The following is a 21910-nucleotide window of genomic DNA, read 5'->3' as shown; positions in this document are numbered from 1 at the left end:
ATCAAAACTGTTCGTCAGCGGAAAACTGGAGTTTTGATTAAATTATTTTCATATTAAAAAGTGTCTGCTTTCCACAGAAAAATTCAGCTTTTCATGAAAAAACATCTTCAATAAAAGTAGAGATTTTCCATAGGAAAAATAAACCCATTTTCTGACCCACTCTAGACTTTATTTTATTTTGAGGACGTGTTAAGGACTCAGTCCATTTGCAAGATAATATGTAATACAACACAAAGTATGAGTGGGAGGAGATGATTGCTATGCATCTTATTCAACCAGGAGTATATGGGCATATTAATATTTACTTGGTACCTTTGTGATGGTCAATATTTATTTAAGAATGTAGTGTAAGATAATCTATCTGTGTTTATCTTCTCTCACTCTCTCTTCTATTTTAGGTGTTACAGTACTTGAAGGGCCTATTTATGCAGTGGGTGGCCATGATGGCTGGAGTTATTTGAACACGGTTGAGAGGTGGGATCCACAAAGTCAGCAGTGGACATTTGTGGCAAGTATGTCGATTGCCAGAAGCACTGTTGGAGTGGCAGCATTAAATGGCAAGTGAGTAGGGTATTCTTGTTCTGTTTAAAACACACTTTTCTATAGGATGAGTAACAGTTGCACAATAGTAAATATCTTTTGGTGTATTACATTTGAGGGCATCATTGGAAGTAAATATAGACATAGGGTTGTTGCCATATGCACATCAGCTCTCTGTATGTTATGTTGATAAATAGCAAATTAAAATATATTATCTCAATTTTTCTTTAAGTAATAAGTTCATGATTTACATTAAAGATCTGAGAACATAGAGCTGAAGTCAAACTGTGTATATAATAATTCCAGGAGGTACAGGGGAACATTTTCAAAGTGCTGGCCACGACACATTGTGAGTTCACTAATCTGATCTATATGTGTTGTGGGTGCTAGCTCTATTCAGTAGAGTCAACTTACCCAGGTACTGCTGTCATTTCCCTAGTAGCTGGAATTTCTTTATATGCATTCTGCATATTATGGCAGTCAAAAATTAAACCACATGACCTTTGTGGTCTGAAAGTTGCAGCTCTAGCAGGTGAACCAAAGGTAAAACTGCCTCTCGCTGTGTGCACTAAACTTGCCATTTGTGGAGGTTTCTCAATGTGCTCACATTCTAAGCACCACCTGTAGGATCTGCCCCCTCTTTGCTTTTGTTTCTTTCTTGATCCAACAAATGTAGGACACTAATAAGAGCTGGTTGAATAGTTCTTTATGTTATTTACTGTTTATGGTTAGTTGTTTGCCTATTTACAAACTTTCAGTCCTCCAATCAGGAAGCAAAAATTAAATTGCAGAATTTGCTACCAGTATGTGATTAGATATGCACCATAAATAAAACAAATAAAGAATAGTTGAAGTGAACAGTTCACAAGCATCTCTTAGTCTGAAAATGGTTCATCTAAAGTATTTGGTGAATATTTTTGAATAACTGATACATCAAGAACTTGAAACATCAAAGAAACTCAGGATTGGTTTGTGCTTTGGTTATATTTTATACATCTCACTCACCTTCACTTAGGAATAAACTATGTAAGAAAACATCAAGTGTTTAAAAGGTTCACACCCAATTATCACCCTTTGCTCCATTTTGCCATTTTTAACAAATCTGCACATTTCTTTGCATCTACACTAGCGAACATTGTAGCCATAATTCAGTCTGTTGGTAGCAGTAGTGTCAGATATGATAGAGACAAAGCTTTGGCTATCAAACAAGGATCCATTTATATTTGAAAACTGGGGTTTCCCTTCCTACAGTTTAATCCAATTTTAAAAACATAATTGAACTCCTTTAAAACCTATAGTACAAACTGCTAATGTAATACCGTTTGATTGTCTTCTTGAATCATAATATAATGGTACCCTGAATCACACTTAAAAATAAAGTCACTACCCACTTACATTTCTGTCTAAATGAGGCTACTATAAAAGGAGTATAGGGGAATTATCCAAACGCCCCAAAATAAATCAGTGACTCTCTGATCACTTCCCGACCTCCTAAATTCTTAACGTTCTGACATAGCATACATTATCTTCTAACATGGATAGTTTCTTGTCATAGCCTCCTACATCAGTCTGAACCAGTGAGCAACTATTCTTCACTTGAGTGACAAAGTCATACACCTATCACAAAGCAGAACTTTATTATGCTGACTGGTAGCTTCAGCAGGGAGACCCCAGTTTATCTTTTGCCTGCAGAAGTTTATTGTGAAGCATATTACCAAGCTTCTCTGCTACCAATGCAGGGTTCCACTCTCTTGAGTTGACTAGCTCTTATTTCCAAGTCCAGCCAAGGAGAGCTTGATGTAGAGTCAAAATCTCTCCGGCTCATGCTCTGGCCTGACAGATCATTGTGTTTGGCTGAGCTTAATGAATGCAACTGAGAGCAATTTTCCAAAAAGAATCTTTACTGGATCAGAGCCCTCACCCTTGTTCAGATTCTGATCACTCTTCAGAAGTTGCACTCAACACAGTAGCATCTTTCATTTAAGCAGATGATCTCGGAGGTCAGACTAGATGATCATAATGGAAGTCAGACTAGATGATCATAATGGTCCCTTCTGACCTTAATACCTATGAATCTATTAATCTCTTTCTCCTTATAGTTAGGGCCCTGCTAAATTCACGGCCCTGAAAAACTCATCACGGACTGTGAAATCTGATCTCCCCCGGCTCCCTGTGAAAGCTGGTCTTTTGTGTGCTTTTACCCGATACTATACAGATTTCACAGAAGAAACCAGCATTTCTCAAATTGAGGGTCCTGACCCAAACACAAGTGCAGGGGCGTCACACAGTTATTTTAGGAGGGTCGCGGTATTGACACCCTTATTTTTGCACTGCTGCCTTAAGAGCTGGTTTCCGGAGACTGGCGGCTGCTGACTGAGGGCAGGCAGCAGCGCAGAAGTAAGGATAGCAGTACCACCCCTCCCCCCCCAAGACCCACCCCCTGGTCACAACTCCTTTTTTGGTCAGGACACCTACAATTACAACACCATGAAATTTCAGATTTAAATAGCTGAAATCATGAAATTTATGATTTTTAAAATCCAATGACCATGAAATTGACCAAAATGAACCATGAATTTGGTAGGGCCCTACTTATAGTGTTACTGGAGAAACACCTGGGTAAAAATGACATCTATGGGTTTTGCCCAATCATCAGGGAGGAAGCAGAAAGTTGCTATTGTGGCATGAGTATTAACTATGAGAGGCTCGCGGGACCATTTTAGATTATTTCAATCCTCTGAAACCCTCTCCAGAAACATGAGAGAATTGCCTGGCAACACAAGAGAATCACATCCAATTTCTCCATTTGGCAAGTTTTCTCAAGACTGTGAAAATGGCATGCATATGAACACACCAATATCCTGATTGACATCAAAGAACATAAAAATGGCCATTCTGGGTCAGACCAATGGTCCATCTAGCCCAGGATCCTGTCTTCTGACAGTGGCCAATGCCAGGTGCTCCAGAGAGAATGACCAGAACTTGGCGATTTTGAGTGATCCATCCCCTGCTATCCATTCTCAGCCTCTGGCAGTTGGAGGTTTAGGGATACCTGGAGCATGTGATTGTGTTCCTGACCATTTTGGTTAATACCCATTGATGGACCTATTCTCCATAAATGTATCTAATTCTTTTTTTAACTCAATTATACTTTTGGACTTTACAACATCACATGGCAACAAGTTCCACAGATAGCCCTGGTCTACACTAGGACTTTAGGTCGAATTTAGCAGCATTAAATCGATGTAAACCTGCACCTGTCCACACGATGAAGCCCTTTATTTCGACTTAAAGGGCTCTTAAAATCGATTTCCTTACTCCACCCCTGACAAGTGGATTAGCGCTTAAATCAGCCTTGCCGGGTCGAATTTGGGGTACTGTGGACACAATTCGACGGTATTGGCCTCCGGGAGCTATCCCAGAGTGCTCCATTTTGACCGCTCTGGACAGCACTCTCAACTCAGATGCACTGGCCAGGTAGACAGGAAAAGAACCGCGAACTTTTGAATCTCATTTCCTGTTTGGCCAGCGTGGCGAGCTGCAGGTGACCATATAGAGCTCATCAGCAGAGGTGACCATGATGGAGTCCCAGAATCGCAAAAGAGCTCCAGCATGGACCGAACGGGAGGTACGGGATCTGATCGCTGTATGGGGAGAGGAATCCGTGCTATCAGAACTCCGTTCCAGTTTTCGAAATGCCAAAACCTTTGTCAAAATCTCCCAGGGCATGAAGGACAGAGGCCATAACAGGGACCCGAAGCAGTGCCGCGTGAAACTGAAGGAGCTGAGGCAAGCCTACCAGAAAACCAGAGAGGCGAACGGCCGCTCCGGGTCAGAGCCCCAAACATGCCGCTTCTATGATGAGCTGCATGCCATTTTAGGGGGTTCAGCCACCACTACCCCAGCCGTGTTGTTTGACTCCTTCAATGGAGATGGAGGCAATACGGAAGCAGGTTTTGGGGACGAAGAAGATGATGATGATGATGAGGTTGTAGATAGCTCACAGCAAGCAAGTGGAGAAACCGGTTTTCCCGACAGCCAGGAACTGTTTCTCACCCTGGAACTGGAGCCAGTACCCCCCGAACCCACCCAAGGCTGCCTCCTGGACCCAGCAGGCGGAGAAGGGACCTCCGGTGAGTGTACCTTTTAAAATACTATACATGGTTTAAAAGCAAGCATGTGAAAGGATTACTTTGCCCTGGCATTCGCGGCTCTCCTGGATATACTCCCAAAGCCTTTGCAAAAGGTTTCTGGGGAGGGCAGACTTATTGCGTCCTTCATGGTAGGACACTTTACCACTCCAGGCCAGTAACACGTACTCGGGAATCATTGTACAACAAAGCATTGCAGTGTATGTTTGCTGGCGTTCAAACAACATCCGTTCTTTATCTCTCTGTGTTATCCTCAGGAGAGTGAGATATAATCCATGGTCACCTGGTTGAAATAGGGTGCTTTTCTTCAGGGGACACTCAGAGGAGCCCATTCCTGCTGGGCTGTTTGCCTGCGGCTGAACAGAAATGTTCCCCGCTGTTAGCCACAGGGAGGGGGGAGGGTTGAGGGGGTAGCCACGTGGTGGGGGGAGGCAAAATGCGACCTTGTAACAAAAGCACATGTGCTATGTATGTAATGTTAACAGCAAGGTTTACCCTGAAAGAGTGTAGCCAGTGTTTTATAAAATGTGTCTTTTTAAATACCGCTGTCCCTTTTTTTTCTCCACCAGCTGCATGTGTTTCAATGATCACAGGATCTTCTCCTTCCCAGAGGCTAGAGAAGATTAGAAAGAAAAAAAAACGCACTCGAGATGAAATGTTCTCCGAGCTCATGCTGTCCTCCCACGCTGACAGAGCACAGACGAATGCGTGGAGGCAAATAATGTCAGAGTGCAGGAAAGCACAAAATGACCGGGAGGAGAGGTGGCGGGCTGAAGAGAGTAAGTGGCGGGCTGAAGAGAGTAAGTGGCGGGCTGAAGAGAGGGCTGAAGCTGAAAGGTGGCGGCAGCGTGATGAGAGGAGGCAGGATTCAATGCTGAGGCTGCTGGAGGATCAAACCAGTATGCTCCAGTGTATGGTTGAGCTGCAGCAAAGTCAGCTGGAGCACAGACTGCCACTACAGCCCCTGTGTAACCAACCGCCCTCCTCCCCAAGTTCCATAGCCTCCACACCCAGACGCCCAAGAACGCGGTGGGGGGGGCCACCGGCCAACCAGCCACTCCGCCACAGAGGATTGCCCCAAAAAAAGAAGGCTGTCATTCAATAAATTTTAAAGTTGTAAACTTTTAAAGTGCTGTGTGGCATTTTCCTTCCCTCCTCCACCACCCCTCCTGGGCTACCTTGGTAGTCATCCCCCTATTTGTGTGATGAATGAATAAAGAATGCATGAATGTGAAGCAACAATGACTTTATTGCCTCTGCAAGCGGTGATCGAAGGGAGGAGGAGAGGGTGGTTAGCTTACAGGGAAGTAGAGTGAACCAAGGGGCGGGGGGTTTCATCAAGGAGAAACAAACAGAACTTTCACACCGTAGCCTGGCCAGTCATGAAACTGGTTTTCAAAGCTTCTCTGATGCGTACCGCGCCCTCCTGTGCTCTTCTAACTGCCCTGGTGTCTGGCTGCGCGTAACCAGCAGCCAGGCGATTTGCCTCAACCTCCCACCCCGCCATAAACGTCTCCCCCTTACTCTCACAGATATTGTGGAGCACACAGCAAGCAGTAATAACAGTGGGAATATTGGTTTCGCTGAGGTCTAAGCGAGTCAGTAAACTGCGCCAGCGCGCCTTTAAACGTCCAAATGCACATTCTACCACCATTCTGCACTTGCTCAGCCTGTAGTTGAACAGCTCCTGACTGCTGTCCAGGCTGCCTGTGTACGGCTTCATGAGCCATGGCATTAAGGGGTAGGCTGGGTCCCCAAGGATACATATAGGCATTTCAACATCCCCAACAGTTATTTTCTGGTCTGGGAATAAAGTCCCTTCTTGCAGCTTTTGAAACAGACCAGAGTTCCTGAAGATGCGAGCGTCATGTACCTTTCCCGGCCATCCCACGTTGATGTTGGTGAAACGTCCCTTGTGATCCACCAGAGCTTGCAGCACTATTGAAAAGTACCCCTTGCGGTTTATGTACTCGTCGGCTTGGTGCTCCAGTGCCAAGATAGGGATATGGGTTCCGTCTATGGCCCCACCACAGTTAGCGAATCCCATTGCAGCAAAGCCATCCACTATGACCTGCACATTTCCCAGGGTCACTACCCTTGATATCAGCAGATCTTTGATTGCGTGGGCTATTTGCATCACAGCAGCCCCAACAGTAGATTTGCCCACTCCAAATTGATTCCCAACTGATCGGTAGCTGTCTGGCATTGCAAGCTTCCCCAGGGCTATCGCCACTCGCTTCTCAACTGTGAGGGCTGCTCTCATCTTGGTATTCATGCACTTCAGGGCAGGGGAAAGCAAGTCACAAAGTTCCATGAAAGTGCCCTTACGCATGCGAAAGTTTCGCAGCCACTGGGAATCGTCCCAGACCTGCAACACTATGCGGTCCCACCAGTCTGTGCTTGTTTCCCGAGCGCAGAATCGGCGTTCCACAGCATGAACCTGCCCCATTAGCACCATGATGCATGCATGCATTGGCAGGGCCCATGCTTTCAGAGAAATCTGTGTCCATGTCCTGATCACTCACGTGACCGCGCTGATGTCGCCTCCTCGCCCGGTATTGCTTTGCCAGGTTCTGGTGCTGCATATACTGCTGGATAATGCGTGTGGTGTTTAATGTGCTCCTAATTGCCAAAGTGAGCTGAGCGGCCTCCATGCTTGCCTTGGTATGGCGTCCGCACAGAAAAAAGGCTCGGAATGATTGTCTGCCGTTGCTCTGACGGAGGGAGGGGCGACTGACGACACGGCTTACAGGGTTGGCTTCAGGGAGCTAAAATCAACAAAGGGGGTGGCTTTACATCAAGGAGTATTTCAGGCAGGACTTCACGGAGGTTCCAATAAGAAATGGTGCACGTAAGTTATTGTTCTTATTGGAACAAGGAGGTTAGCCTGGCCTCTGATTGATACATGGCTAGATTTACCTCGCTGCACCTTCTCTGTGAGTGACTGCAGTGTGACCTAGAGAAATGAGTCCCCTAGATGGGGGAGGAGGCAAATGAGTACAAAACAAATCTGGTCTGTTTCTTGTTTTGATCCACTCCATCTATCTTTTACATCTTTGGCTGGCAGCAGACGGTGCAGAAGGACTGCATGCCATCCACATCTCATGGCTGCTCGGCAGAAGATGGTACAGTACGACTGCTAGCAATCCGTATTGCCTGCCTGCTCACCACAAGACGGTTCAATAGGACTGACTGCAGGACTAAAGAGAATGACCTGGTAAAGTCACTCCAAATTTAGACCCTGCGCCCATGTCTGCCCAGGCGCTCCCAGCCGACGCGGCCAGGAGCACCTCGGACATGACGAGGATGGCTACCAGTCATACTGCACCGTCTGCTGCCAGAAGGCAATGGGTTGCTGCTACTGTGTAGCAATGCAGTACCGCGTCTGCCATCATCCAGGAGACATACGGTGACGGTTACCTGAGCGGGCTCCATGCTTGCGGTTGTATGGCGTCTGCACAGGTAACTCAGGAAAAAAGGCGCAAAACGATTGTCTGCCCTTGCTTTCACGGAGGGAGGGAGGGAAGGGGGGCCTGACGATATGTACCCAGAACCACCCGCGACAATGTTTTAGCTCCATCAGGCATTGGGATCTCAACCCAGAATTCCAATTGGCAGCGGAGACTGCGGGAACTGTGGGATAGCTACCCACAGTGCAACACTCCGGAAGTCGACGCTAGCCTCGGTACTGTGGAAGCACTCTGCCGAGTTAATGCACTTAATGCACTTAGAGCATTTTCTGTGGGGACACACACACTCGAATATATAAAACCGATTCTATAAATTCGACCTTATTCCGTAGTGTAGACATACCCATAGATTGTGTGTTGTGTGAAGAAGTACTTCCTTCGATTTATTTTGTTTTTAAACCTGCTTATTAATTTCATTGGGTGACCCCTAGTTCTTGTGTTATGTGAAGGGCTAAATAACACTTCCCAATTCACTTTCTCCATGTCATTCATGATTGTATAGATCTCCATCAAATCCCCATTTAGTCCTCCCTTTTCTAACTGAACAGTTCCAGTCTTTCTGATCTATGCTTGAATGGATCATTTTTGTTGCCTTTCTCTGTACTTTTCAGTGAGTTACTATGTATTTGCCTTCCCATCCACATTAGCTATTTATTAATTTGCTGTTAAAGAAGTCTATACTATTTGAAATACAGATGATCCAAGAACACTGAACATACACATTTCATAACAGAACAAATATTATGCTGATGGGGACAATAAAAGTAAAAAGATTAAAACAATACATTTTCCACTGAAAGATTTTATTATTAGAGACTGTGTATGTCAAAGAGATTTATGTATTTCCAAACAATTGTATGATACAACTGCAAATGAAAGTCTAATAGACCTTTCTGTTATATTACAGCTTTTAAAATGGCCATTTAAAAATTATTCCTGATATCTGAACCATATTTTGGAAACTATTCATTCTGCATTACACTTGTTAAACAACTATGTATTCACATTTTCAAAAAAAAGACTTGACCTTTAATTATGTGTGTCTTTAATGGGGCATCAATAATAAATATTGTGCTGCATAAGTGAAAATACACAGCTGCTAACAGGATATGCTGATTGACAATTGTAGAACATCACAGAGGTTTATCAACCTGACTGTCACCAGTAATGACTTCAGCACACCACAGGAACCAACACCCACACACAGTAACTGTCTTCCAGAACTCAGGAGAAAAACCTCTGCCCTTTATTGATAACTTCATACTCAAAGATGTGCTTTAGAGAACTTTACTGTTGCACCTGCTGGTGTTGTTTATATCAAATATCACAGACTATTATTGATGACAGATAAACAGAAAAATGAGGAATCTTTTAATTTTAACTTTTAAGAGTAAAACTACTGTTTAACTTTCTTTTCAAATCACCTTTCATTCCCCTGGGGATCAGAAAAAAAATAGACCTTTGTGTCTGGACTTTCTTTTGAGGATTTGTTTTGCTTGAAGAAGAATTAAGGAGCCATCAAGAGTGTTGTAGGTGAATAATATTCCCTATTGATGTCAGCTGTTTTTTACCCTGTTCTCCTGACAGAGAAGCAGTAATCCATTATTATTATTATTTGTATTGAAGTAGTGCCTGAAGACCCAGACTAAGATCAGAAGCTTATATGCTTGGCACTGCACAATACACACGTAATAGCCCCAAGGAATGTGTAACCAAAATAGACTACATGGATGCATTGTTACTAGCCTCATTTTATACATGGGATGGGAAACTGTGGCACAGAGACAAAATGACTTGCCTAAAGTCACACAAGAAGCCTGTGGCAGAAGCATGGAATTGAACACAGATTTCCTGAGTCCCAATCCAATGCCACATCCTTCCACTTCCTCATAATAGATATCATAAATTAGTCCCAAAAGCATTATCATTTGGCATCAACCTTTGTCCCTTTCACATCCCAGTTTGAGCCTTTGACTGCTGTGGTTAGCCTAATCTTTTTATATTTGAATTTATTATTTCCCACTCATGTTTTTCACCTAAAGATGCTGTCCAACATAAATCTGTGAGTTTGTATTTGCCTAAATCATAAGAACACTCATGATCAGACTGGCTGTGAGCAATTCTTTTCTCTGATGTTTGGTTGCAGTACATTGAATTCAGTGTAGATTCTACATCCCATTAATTTTGCTGAAAGAATCACAAAAGTAGAACATAATGATGCATTACGAAAAAAATCATTTCTCCATTATCTGTCTACTCCACTCTTATTTTGCAAATGTATTTTTGCGTACTCTAACAAATCACTGTTTTGTGAGCAAGGGTTTAGTTATTGATTTAAATCAGTTGGGGTTTTGTATATTTGGCTAGGTTTATTCAGTTCTATGAGATTGACATTAGTTGGATTCATTTAGTACTAGGTTTCCACAAATTTGATTATTTTCTTGGTGCAAATTTTCAGCTATTTTTTATGTGTGGGTGTGATGAGGGGAGTAGGGGGAATTTCAGCTCTAATGGTTTAAGTTTGGAAAGTTATAAGCAACTGAAAATGGTGAAGAGGAACTAATGGAAAGTATTGAACAACCTTAACAATAGATATCACTAACCATGCCACCTATAATAAGTGTGTGATAAGGTGCAGAAGTGCTCTCTTGGATCCTGGGGACAAAGGATTAACTTGAAGTAAGCTTCTCCTCCGCAAGTCCCTTGCACAGGTGGTCAGGTGAAGGGGTGTAAGTGGCTGCCTGAGAGTCAAAGAAGAGAGAATGACTTTGGGAAAGTATAGTGCTGTACTCAGAATTAAAGGAATGGCCTGAAACCCTGACTGTGGAGTTTTCTGTTAACTTTTCTGTTTATGGATTGGAGTGTGGACACTCCAAATATTACAGATTTGTTTATTTTCCTTTCTTGTTTATTTTCTTTATTTTCTTATCCCTTGACGAAAACACCTTTTGCTGACTGCAGCTTTGCTTTTTGTTTTGGAGTCTTCGCATTAATTTATAAACTATTACCTGTAAAATAAAAGTTATTCCTATAGAATGATACTACTTGGCCTAATGTTCCTTGCAAACAAGTAATAGGATATCCCATATAAATCTTTTGAATTGGTGTGGGAGTACAGGACTCATCTGTGTAAAGCTGCTGAATCCTTTATTGATTTGGAAGGGAGAGCTATTTAGTAGAGAGGCCAATTGCTCCTTCTTAAAACAAAACAAAACATAACTGGTGCATTGGGGAAAAGTGAGCTGGGAATTCTGTAAAGATTTCCTCATAGAATTCCCTTCTGATTCTGCCTTCTTTGAGGGTGGGTTCCTGAAGTTAAGGGGTGGGGAGAGGAGAGGGGATAGTGTGGCCCAGAAATTCCTCAGAGCCTTCTTGAATTCCTAGAGATTACCTGGGCATCTTTCATGAAGGGCAGTCCTATGCATACAGCTTTCTGCGTCTTCCGTGGCAGAATGTGTCCCTTAGATGGTCGTATCTGCAGCAGTATTAATTTCCATATAGATTTCCTCCTGGAAATTCTCTACATTAGGAATGATGCAAACCCTGGAGAATCACTGCTCCCTAACTCTACCCTCTTCAATTCCTGTGCTGCCTTGTAACCTGCAAAGCCACAATTGCCCTGACTGAGGACTCGTTTCTTCATGCTCAAGGGAGGGTGAGACTGTGTACTACAGCCCCTGTTTCCCCATCTGGCAGATCTCCCACCCAGTTTCCAAAAGCTTTTGCTTCCCTCTGTGAGCTGATCTGTAGAAGAGCATCTGGCCCTAGATTTCACCAGTGAAATCCTGGCCCCATTAATGTCAGTGGCAAAATTTCCATTTATTTCAATGGGGCCAGGATTTCACCCATGATATTTAGACCAATGTTGAATCACTGTAACTGGAAATAGCTTTAATGGAATAAATCTCATTATGCATGTCAAGGTTCCTCCCCCACTCTGAACTCTAGGGTACAGATGTGGGGACCTGCATGAAAACCTCCTAAGCTTACTTTTACCAGCTTAGGTTAAAACTTTCCCAAGGTACAAATTAATTTTATCTTTTGTCCTTGGAATAACCACTGCCACCACCAAACTCTAACTGGGTTTACTGGGAAATGTAGTTTGGACACGTCTTTCCCCTCAAAATCCTCCCAACCCTTGCACCCCACTTCCTGGGAAAGGTTTGGTAAAAATCCTCACCAATTTGCATAGGTGACCACAGACCCAAACCGTTGGATCTGAGAACAATGAAAAAGCATTCAGTTTTCTTATAAGAAGACATTTAATAAAAATAGAACTAAATAGGAGTAAAGGAATCACCCCTGTAAAATCAGGATGGTAGGTACCTTACAGGGTAATTAGATTCAAAACATAGAGAATCCCTCTAGGCAAAACCTTAAGTTACAAAAAAAGACACACAGACAGAAATAGTCATTCTATTCAGCACAATTCTTTTCTCAGCCATTTAAAGAAATCATAATCTAATGCATACCTAGCTAGATTAATTACTAAAAGTTCTAAGACTCCATTCCCTTTCTATCCCCGGCAAAGCAGCATACCAACAGAGAGACACAGACCCTTTGTTTCTCTCCCTCCTCCCAGCTTTTGAAAGTATCTTGTCTCCTCATTGGTCATTTTGGTCAGGTGCCAGCGAGGTTACCTTTAGCTTCTTAACCCTTTACAGGTGAGAGGATTTTTCCTCTGGCCAGGAGGGATTTTAAAGGGGTTTACCCTTCCCTTTATATTTATGACAATGCAGCTAGTACATTTCTGAATCTTTAGTACTTCTACTCATGCATTTCCTAATTAACATCCTCAAACTTTTGTTGACAACCATTTTCCAAGTAATATAATGCAATCACATTCATTGTTTGGGCTGTAGTTTTGCTAATGATTAATTTCATGCTGACCTAACTTTGTTTGGGGTTAGTCATTTTATGTTATGACACATTCATTGCTAATTGATGTCACAAAGTCATGAGGTTAATAATACCGCCAACCCCTTAATGGTGATTCAATATTTGGCCCAAGAAAATTATCAACATATCACATTCATATCTCCACCTACCTTTGCTGATTGTATGGTTGATTACAGCCTTCTCCAGGAGTTCTATTTTTCTGCCTCTCGTGCATCGCATAATAAAGAATCTGTGTCATTTACTCTTAGCAGAATAATTAGGACTCATTACTAATTCAGGTCTCTAGCTTGATCTCTTCTGCTTTTGCACACAAATCCACATTTCCTACATAGAGCTCCCATAATGCTCAGTGGATGTATAGTACAATGTGCATTGGGGGGTTTCTTTATTCGTTTTTTAGAATCTCAAAAATGATCAGTTCCTAAGTAGGATTTAACTTGGTGTGTTACATCTAGCCAGCTAAATACCACTCAAGCCCTGCATTTAAGAGGGGATGAAAATCAGATAAATACATGGGAATTTTAAAGGGATGTAAAATTATGTAAATTTAGGAAAAAATCCTAAAATTACTTAAAGATGTATTAGAATGGGGAGAGGAGGTAAAGGGGCATCTTCTCTCCCCTCCTAGCACACTTATGCATAAACAGAGGAGACTTCCTATCTAGATTTTGAGATAGCTCAAAGGGGTGTCCATCTACCACACTCATTGGTACACCGCAATCCCAAGGGAGCATGGTCTGTCTTCAGGTGGGCAGGAGTGACACAGTCAGGCCCCCAGCTGGCTAGCCCATGTTTTGCAGTATATATATATATATTTCAACAGTCAGTGGTGCCCTTTTTCAAAGTACTTGCAAATTGGGTGCCATCAAGCAGTTCTCCTCATCCCTCACCATACCACCTTGCATGAGCAAGTTGTTTCTTCTATATTCTTGTGTTTATTCTATACACAGTTATTCTATACACAGTTGACACTACTCTACTTCTGCTGCACCACTCCACCATTCAGCTCCTACCATTAATGGAAAGAGTTTTTCCTCAGTTCTTTTTTAGGTACATGCTAAAATGGATAATGAAGTCCCTTTAGATTCTTATATTGCTGGTTCTCCAGCTCTGGTTCCAAGTATACATAGGATACAAAGAACACAAATTATTTAGCAGATTACCTACCAACACCTTTGTCATGATATTAGCAAAGACATGGGGTCTGCTGGGGGAGAAAAAAACAATATGGGGGAACAGTCACTAGATTAAGTTCACGGTGGACTAACTACAGAGTGGACTGTACTTCCCAAGAGGTAGGAAAAATAGGAATGAGCTGAGAAGAAAAAAGGTGAGGACACAAAGAAGGAAGAGGGAAGATTATACCTGAAATGAGTAAAACAAAATTTGATAAATTTCACAACATTCAAACTTTTTCTGGCCCTATCACTAAATCAAAGCTCTGAGCTTTGTCATTCACTGGACAAAGCTTTGAATCAAAGCTCTGAGGTTTGTCACTCACTGGACAAAATACAGATATCTAGTAATTTAAACAAGACATTGAAAGCGTGTGACACTCTTTACATGACACACCAAGCCAAGCATATCATAAGTAGCCTCCCTGGGTTGTTTTAAGTACCCTCCCCCCATCTCAGTGCGGGGGGGGGGAACATTTGGTCAGATTGTAGGGAGAATGTACTGCTCCCAGAAGGAAAGGTGTGGGAGAGCCCATGTCTGGGAAATGCCTCCCCCAGCCTCACAGGTAAGGGGTGTGCTGTTTGTTGGTCAGGACAAAAAAAGATATGCTGCTTACAGACAGGAGTGGGAAGGAGTATATTCTTGAAAACATCCGTATGCTTCTTTAGAAGAGACTACACATTTGGACTACCACAGTTACTTCTAAATAATAAAGGTCTTCAGCGATCAACAGCAATCAATTACAGAGAGTTAAATAGTCTACTTGATATATTAATTTTATTGCATTAGCGTACAAAGACCCCAACTGAGATTCAGGCTGCATTGTGCTAGGCACTGTAAAACACAAAGCCAAAGACAATCCCTGCTCCAAAGAGCTAACACATTAAATAGCGAGAACAGGCAAAGGGTGGGTGAAAGGAAATAGAACCATTTTACTTATGGGAAAGTAAAGGGTCATACAGATTAAGGGCTAATATTTCAGATTCTCAGCACCTACAACTGGGGCCAAATGTTCAAAAGAGTACAAAATCCAGCAACTCCTATTGTAATATTTTTGGCCAAATTTTCAAGCGCTTGACTCTAATTTGCTGAACTCTTGAAAACCTACGTATGTAATATGGTGCCTAAATGGAAGGTGAGGGATCTTGGAAATCCCAGCCTTTGGTGACTGACCCATTAAAAGTTACAGATGAGGTCTGCGACAAAGCTAGGAATTTGGATGCAGATCTCCTGATTTCCAATTCTATTCCTTAATCACTACATCTTTGTGTATTTTGATCCAAATTTCTACAGATTCACTTTCACAGTTATAATCTGAAGTAGTAATATAGATATATAATACTTGTCTCATTTACATCTAGCTCCTACAGCAGGCCTGAAATAGCTACCACATTCTGTGAATGGATGTGCCCTACCATCTTGGCTACTGTTTTATATTTCTGTTTCTCTAGTTTGGGATCTTCATAAATTTCCCAACACTTTCTATATTTGGGGTGATGTCAAATATCTTTTGAACTGCTAGATCAACTTGTGTTAAGTTTTTCATTATTGAGTAAATTGAGATGGATTCATTCACTGTGAAGGTCACAGACTAAATGATCACTCAGGGCATTTTCCAAGTCATCCATATAATTGCAATGCTCTGCTAATTTTTATATTTCAGTAAACATTGAGAAACTTGCTCAAAGCTGCATTATTTTACCAAGTAAGCCATTAAAATAAATATGCTGTAATTATGATTTCAAAGGAAAAATAACACCTCCAGTTTTCACTAGAACTGGGAAAATCAGAAAATGTGTCTGCAGCAATTATATTTTTATCAGAATAAGTGTGTGTGTGTGTGTGTGTGTTAGTTTTGTTTCTTATTCGTTTGGTCTTGAAATGATTACACTTATATTCAAAAACCAGTTTCTTTGATCTTTCTTTTCTTTAGTCCATGTGCACGTAGAGAAACCCTGCCACACAGGCTAGCCAATCCATACACAGGCACATGAGAGAGGGGGAGAGAGAGAGAGAGAGAGAGAGAGAGAGAGAGAGAGAGAGACAGTATTGTGTTGTACGCTTTCTGCCTACTGTATTTCTCAGGACATACAAATGAAAAATATTTTACTGAATGTTATAAATAGTTTCCCTGCTGCTGAAGTACTATGATGCTTTCCTGTACCAAAAATTGCCTGCTTTCACAAATCAGTTTGCAGTAGGGGGGCTCAGATTACCTGCCAAACTAGAAAGAGGAGAAAGGCAGTGTTAGAGTGGCTTTCATTTTCAAGAGCTTTATGCATATTGACTAATTCTCACAACATGGGGAAACAGAGCCAGACAGGTTAATGTTGTGGCCAGAATGAGAGACACTGGAACAACACTACAATAGTTATCTTTTCTCAAGCAAAAAACCTACTGGTCTCAATGAATGTTTTTGTCTCAGTAAAGCTTAAGGAAGGATTGCAAAATTAGCTCATAACTAGTCAGAATGAAAACTCTTATCAAACAAATTCTGATTCATTGGTAACACATTATTTTAGTCTCCATTATTACTCTGCTATATCCCAGATATTTCCATTTCTTTTCATGACATTGATGTTTTATAAATGGAGTATTTATTAACTCTAGCTTTTGATTAAACTCTCACTCCTCAAAAGGACAATTGATCAGCCCCTTGCTGCAGAGAAGAGGGTATGTTCCTTGAACATTTTCTTTCTTAGCTTTAGAGTTTTCAGGGAGACATATGTATTTTAAAATGTTTTAGACAGAAAATCATACAATCAATGAATCTTGAGCCAGAATGAGGAGGAACAGTGCTATCATCTAAAATGATTGATATGACAGAAGAGATAAATATCACTAAAATAACAGCACTGCCTAGCACAAAACCATTTTGTGAGTTCGATAACGATCTTTTGAGAAATAAGACAGACTCACCGGGTATGTTTGTTTACAAGTAAGGGGGTAAATAAATGTTCTTACTCTAACACTATAGTAAATTATTTGTTTATAGAGATGGTGTTGGGCATTGTGTCGGTCAGCTCTTGACCTGATATTGAAGTGGACTTTTCCAGTTAATGGAGTCCTCATACATTAACTGATCTTAGGGTAGGTGTGTATTCTCCCCATTTAACAATGGAGCTTTGAACAGGACTCCTTGTCAAGAGGAAATGATTTCTACCAAAAGGAACTAAACCCTTGGCCCAAGTCATATGAGCTGTGCCAACCTTCTATCCATGGGAAATCACTCTCTGAATTGCTTGCAAAATATCAATAAATATTTCTTAGATGCCAGGACAATTCTTTTCAGAAAAAAATGGGTTTTTTTCCTTCTTTGTCCAGCTTCTTGTATATTTAATCCGCTTGATTCTAATACTGCATTACTAAACAAAGGAAATATTACCCCAAATGTTGCACACTGGGATATCCATTAATAAACTGTCTTGGTCCTATAGCCCAACCATCAGAGAGTTGGTGCTCCTTTCTTAGCTGCACCAGAGCATCTCTTGGCATGCCTGAGGATGTGACAAAGGTGGATAGTTGCTTCCTACTCCTCACTCCAATCCTAGGGCCACGTGAGTACTGGTTTAGCCTCAGCCATAACTTACAGTAGGCTTGGGGTTGCTGTCAATTACTTTGACAGGTTCCCTCATACCTATGTCATGTCCCATATGCCAGAGTAATTCTCAGCTTCTCTTTTAGGTACAACTGAAGTGGCACAAAGGGGTCTTAACATGAGCCAGGTTCTAGCCTTTGATATATCTGTTTAAACCATTTTGAGAGATGAAACCCCATTAATCATGCCTCTACTTCATTTGTTAAACTGTTTTTACAAGCCATATTCCCTCAGATCAAAGGCAATCTAATATTTTGAAGTTTTCTTCTCAAACTAAATTTTAAAGTGGTTATCTTTGATTAGTTATTGGAGCTTTGCAACAATGTAATTGAAGTAAATACTTCCAAACTAACCAACCATGACTTTCCTTAACACTTTTCAATTTTAGAGTCTACTTTGTAGCTTCTATCCACTTTTATATTGAGAGGGATTTTAGGATTCCCTGTCTTCCTCAACATTTAGAGATGGGACTAAATGAAGTTTGGATGTTCCAAAGTTTGGGAGGGGTTGAGATGAGTTATCATTTAAGTTCATCTCTGGTCACAATACCGGAATAGCTTGGAGCATAAATCATTGAGGCAGTCTTTATTGAGCAAACATTTCTACTGTAATTGACATATATCAAGCAGTTCAGGATTGATTCCTTTGTTTCTTCTTTGTGCCCCCTACCAGTCAGTGCTTGAAAAAGGAATGACCATTTCCCTGTCTCTTACTAATATGATACCCCAGTAAATGAGTTCAGTAAGCAATGTCACTGAGATTTTTCCCAGCCTTTAAAATGAATAAAGATTTTTGAAAGGAAACACATACCATGTGATCCACTTTGTAAACACATACATTCCTCAAACATAAAAAGTTACATACATGGTCCAAAATGAAAAGTTTGCAATCCTGTAAATAATCAGAGGCCATCAAGAGTCATGAGGGAACAGGAGAAACACCCATACCCCAGTTTTATTTGCACATGGATCATGTTTTTTCTAATTTTAAAATTGAATTAAAATCAAAGGATATTCTATTCTAATGCGGATAAGCTCCAAAAAGCACCAATAAAGTCCATAATAATAAAAATACAATGTGCAAATGGTAAATTTGAAGCCATGCTAAATCTTTTACATTTATACTGGGAAACAAAATTATGATTTGGATGTAAATGGGAAATTAACCAAACTTTGCAGAAATTCAGAGAAGAGAAAAATTCTAAAGCTTTCCACAGGCTCCTTTTTAAATACAGAGAGACTGTGACTGATTAGTTTTGCACAATGAAGGATTAACTTCCATATAAATAGGAGGTCAAGGTAAAATGGTCCCAAGACAAAGATTACTGCTGTCAAAGAAAAAAATATGTATCTCAGAGTCCGATACTGCTCCATTGAAGTCAAGGGCAACTGTTTCCCTCAGGGGAAAAAAAAGAATCAATGGGCAGAGAATCAAGCCCAAAGAGAATACCTGCAAAAATGTATGGTTTGTGACATTTTTATTCCTTTTTAATGTTTGTCCTTGAGAGTAAGTAAAAGATGCTGGACATTGATAGGTCATTTGTTTGTATGCTCTTTGTAACTAACGATATATCACCTCGTGTTAAAATAAATGATTTTCCAGTTGTTTACAGACTACTTGCTGTAAGCAGCATAGTGTTATTATGATCTATTGTGGTTACTTTTATTACTACAGTTATTTTATATGACTATTGCTATTATTTCTGATCAGTTGTTTAGCTCAAATATTATAATCCGAGCTATCCAATGGGCATAATAGATAGCCCTGCTCCTAATCTTACAGTCCGAAAATCAAGCACATCAAAGATGGGATGAACTGGGGAATCCAGTGGTGGAGATAACTTATTCTGGTGGATATTATATATACATATATATTAATAATAATATTATTTATTATTGCTATAGAGCTCTTCTCGTGAGCCTCATCATGATTATCGTCTTACTCTATAGGTCAAATAATTTATTGAATTTTATTATTTTATTTGTTTTAACCAGTGTAAGTAGAAGGGTTACCATACATCCATATTTCCCGGACATGTCTGGCTTTTTGGTTATTAAATCACCGTTCGGGAGGAATTTTTAAATATCTAAAAACGTTCAGGATTTTGCCGTTATTATTTTTCCCCAAAGAAGAGTTGATCATTCAAGAAAGAGAGAGAATGTTGATCACTTGAGAGAGTGTCCGCTTTTCCCCCCTAGCTCCCAGTGCTTGCGCCGCGAAACAGTTGTTTCATGTGGCTGGGAGGGAGGGGGAAGAGGGGGAATGCGGTGCACTCAGGGGAGGAGGCGGGGCCGGGGCAGGGATTTGGGGAAGGGATCCAATGGGACAGAGAGGGGGCAGAGTTGGGGCAGGGACTTTGAGGAAGGGGTTGGAATGGGGGTGTGGAAGGGGTGGGGAAGGGGTGGAGTTGGGGCGGGGCCAGAGGCGGGGGGGGGCGCGAGCACCCACCGGCACCGGGGAAAGTTGGTGCCTAGCCCTGTGGTTCCAGACAGGTATGATCATTTTTCCATAGTGGCGATAGTGCAACGTCGACAATTTCAGTGGCTTTTTTGAGTTTGTACCGTGCACAGTAGTGTTTCCTCAAGAGCTCTTTATTTGATATTTTATTTTATTACCCCCAAACACAACGCCAAAATGAAAGTGTAAATTCACTGCAGAACTAAAGACGAAATTCCCGTGTTTTCGAAGTGGTAGAGAAGAATGGGAAGCTGAGTGCTTGGTATGTAGACCTGGTACTTACATCTCTGTGAAAAATAAAGGCGCTAATGATTTATGAACTCATGTGGACTCAGACAAGCAGAAAAAAGCATTTCGAGGAGAGAGCTGATCAACAAAATTGACAGATTATTTTGTAAATCCAGGCAGCAAATCAGAGGATGCTGTGACTGCAGCAGAGGGTTTCTTTTGCATTTCACACCGTTAAGCATCATAATAGCTTTAAGTTAATGGATTGCACATCTGTCTTGTTGAAGAAGACATTCCCCTGATTCTGAAGTAGCATGGAAATTTTCAAGTGCTAGAACCAAGACAGAAGCAAATGTTATCTCTGGGCTTGCACCACATTCTTTTGATGTTGTTCTGAAAACCTTTGAAGAAAATGACATAGCTTACTGTGGAGTTGCTACAGATGGAAGCAATCACAGTCCAGTGAAAATATTCCCTGTAATTATTCAGTATTTCGACTGGAAGAATGGTAGTTTGCAGTCAAAATGGATTGAGGTCCAGAACACACCTAATGAGACTGCTGACACGAATGCTTATTACATAAAAGAAAGGCTTGAAAAAAATGGTTTGTTCGAGAAGTGTATTGCATTTACAGGTGACAACTGCACTACAATGTTTGGAGGACTCTGGCATGATGAAGATGGAAAGAATGTGTTTACAAACTTAAAGAAGTTGTTGCAGAAGAGAACATTAATTGGTGTCGGTTGCCTAGCACACATTTTGAATAACTGTGTTCACCGTGCAGCAGAAAGAATGAACGCTGACATTGAGAACATTATTTTTAAAATTTACCAGTACTTTCACATCTACACTGTCCGAACTGAGCAGCTGAAGGAGTACTGTGAGTTTGTTGATCTTGAGTACAGAAAGCTGCTTTCTCATAGCAAGGCACGATGGCTGTCATTATTTCCAGGCATAACAAGGCTGATACAGATGTTTCCTGACTTGAAGTCATTCTTTCTGTCACAGGACAAACCACCCACAGTGCTTAAGACATTTTTTGAGTATGAATTAAGTGAGATTTACCTTTGGCACATGCATTCACTCATGAGTGTATTCCAAACTTACATTCAAGAAATCAAAAGGGAAAGCAATTCTGTCATGGAAGTGCTGAAAAGTTTGAACTCGGTTCACACTATCCTTCTTGAATGCAAGACTCACAACTTTATGTCCCTGAGAGTTAAGGGACTACTGGCACAAAAGCACATGGAAGGAATTGATGAAGAGTGTGACAAATTCTGTGCTGAAGTAGATAATATGTATAGCAGATGCTTAGAATATTTGGACAAGTGGCTTAGACCCCCAGAAGACTTCTCTTGTTTCAGGTGGATTACCTGAGTGAGACACCAAAT

General features: G+C 41.3%; 1 protein-coding gene across 1 annotated transcript in view; it reads left to right on the top strand.

The window, feature by feature from the left end:
* KLHL1 (kelch like family member 1) overlaps window positions 1–21910 on the top strand; it is a 425450-nt gene that overhangs the window by 380973 nt on the left and 22567 nt on the right. Inside the window, exon 8 of the mRNA XM_074961818.1 lies at window positions 399–561. Within this exon, the coding sequence (XP_074817919.1) occupies window positions 399–561 (163 nt within the window). The remainder of the gene's footprint in view (window positions 1–398; window positions 562–21910) is intronic.

This window comes from Natator depressus, chromosome 1, assembly GCF_965152275.1.
Source record: "Natator depressus isolate rNatDep1 chromosome 1, rNatDep2.hap1, whole genome shotgun sequence".
Classification (NCBI taxonomy): Eukaryota; Metazoa; Chordata; order Testudines; family Cheloniidae; genus Natator; species Natator depressus.
Note: the sequence above shows the minus strand (reverse complement) of the source record. Positions and strands in the feature narration are given on the sequence as shown.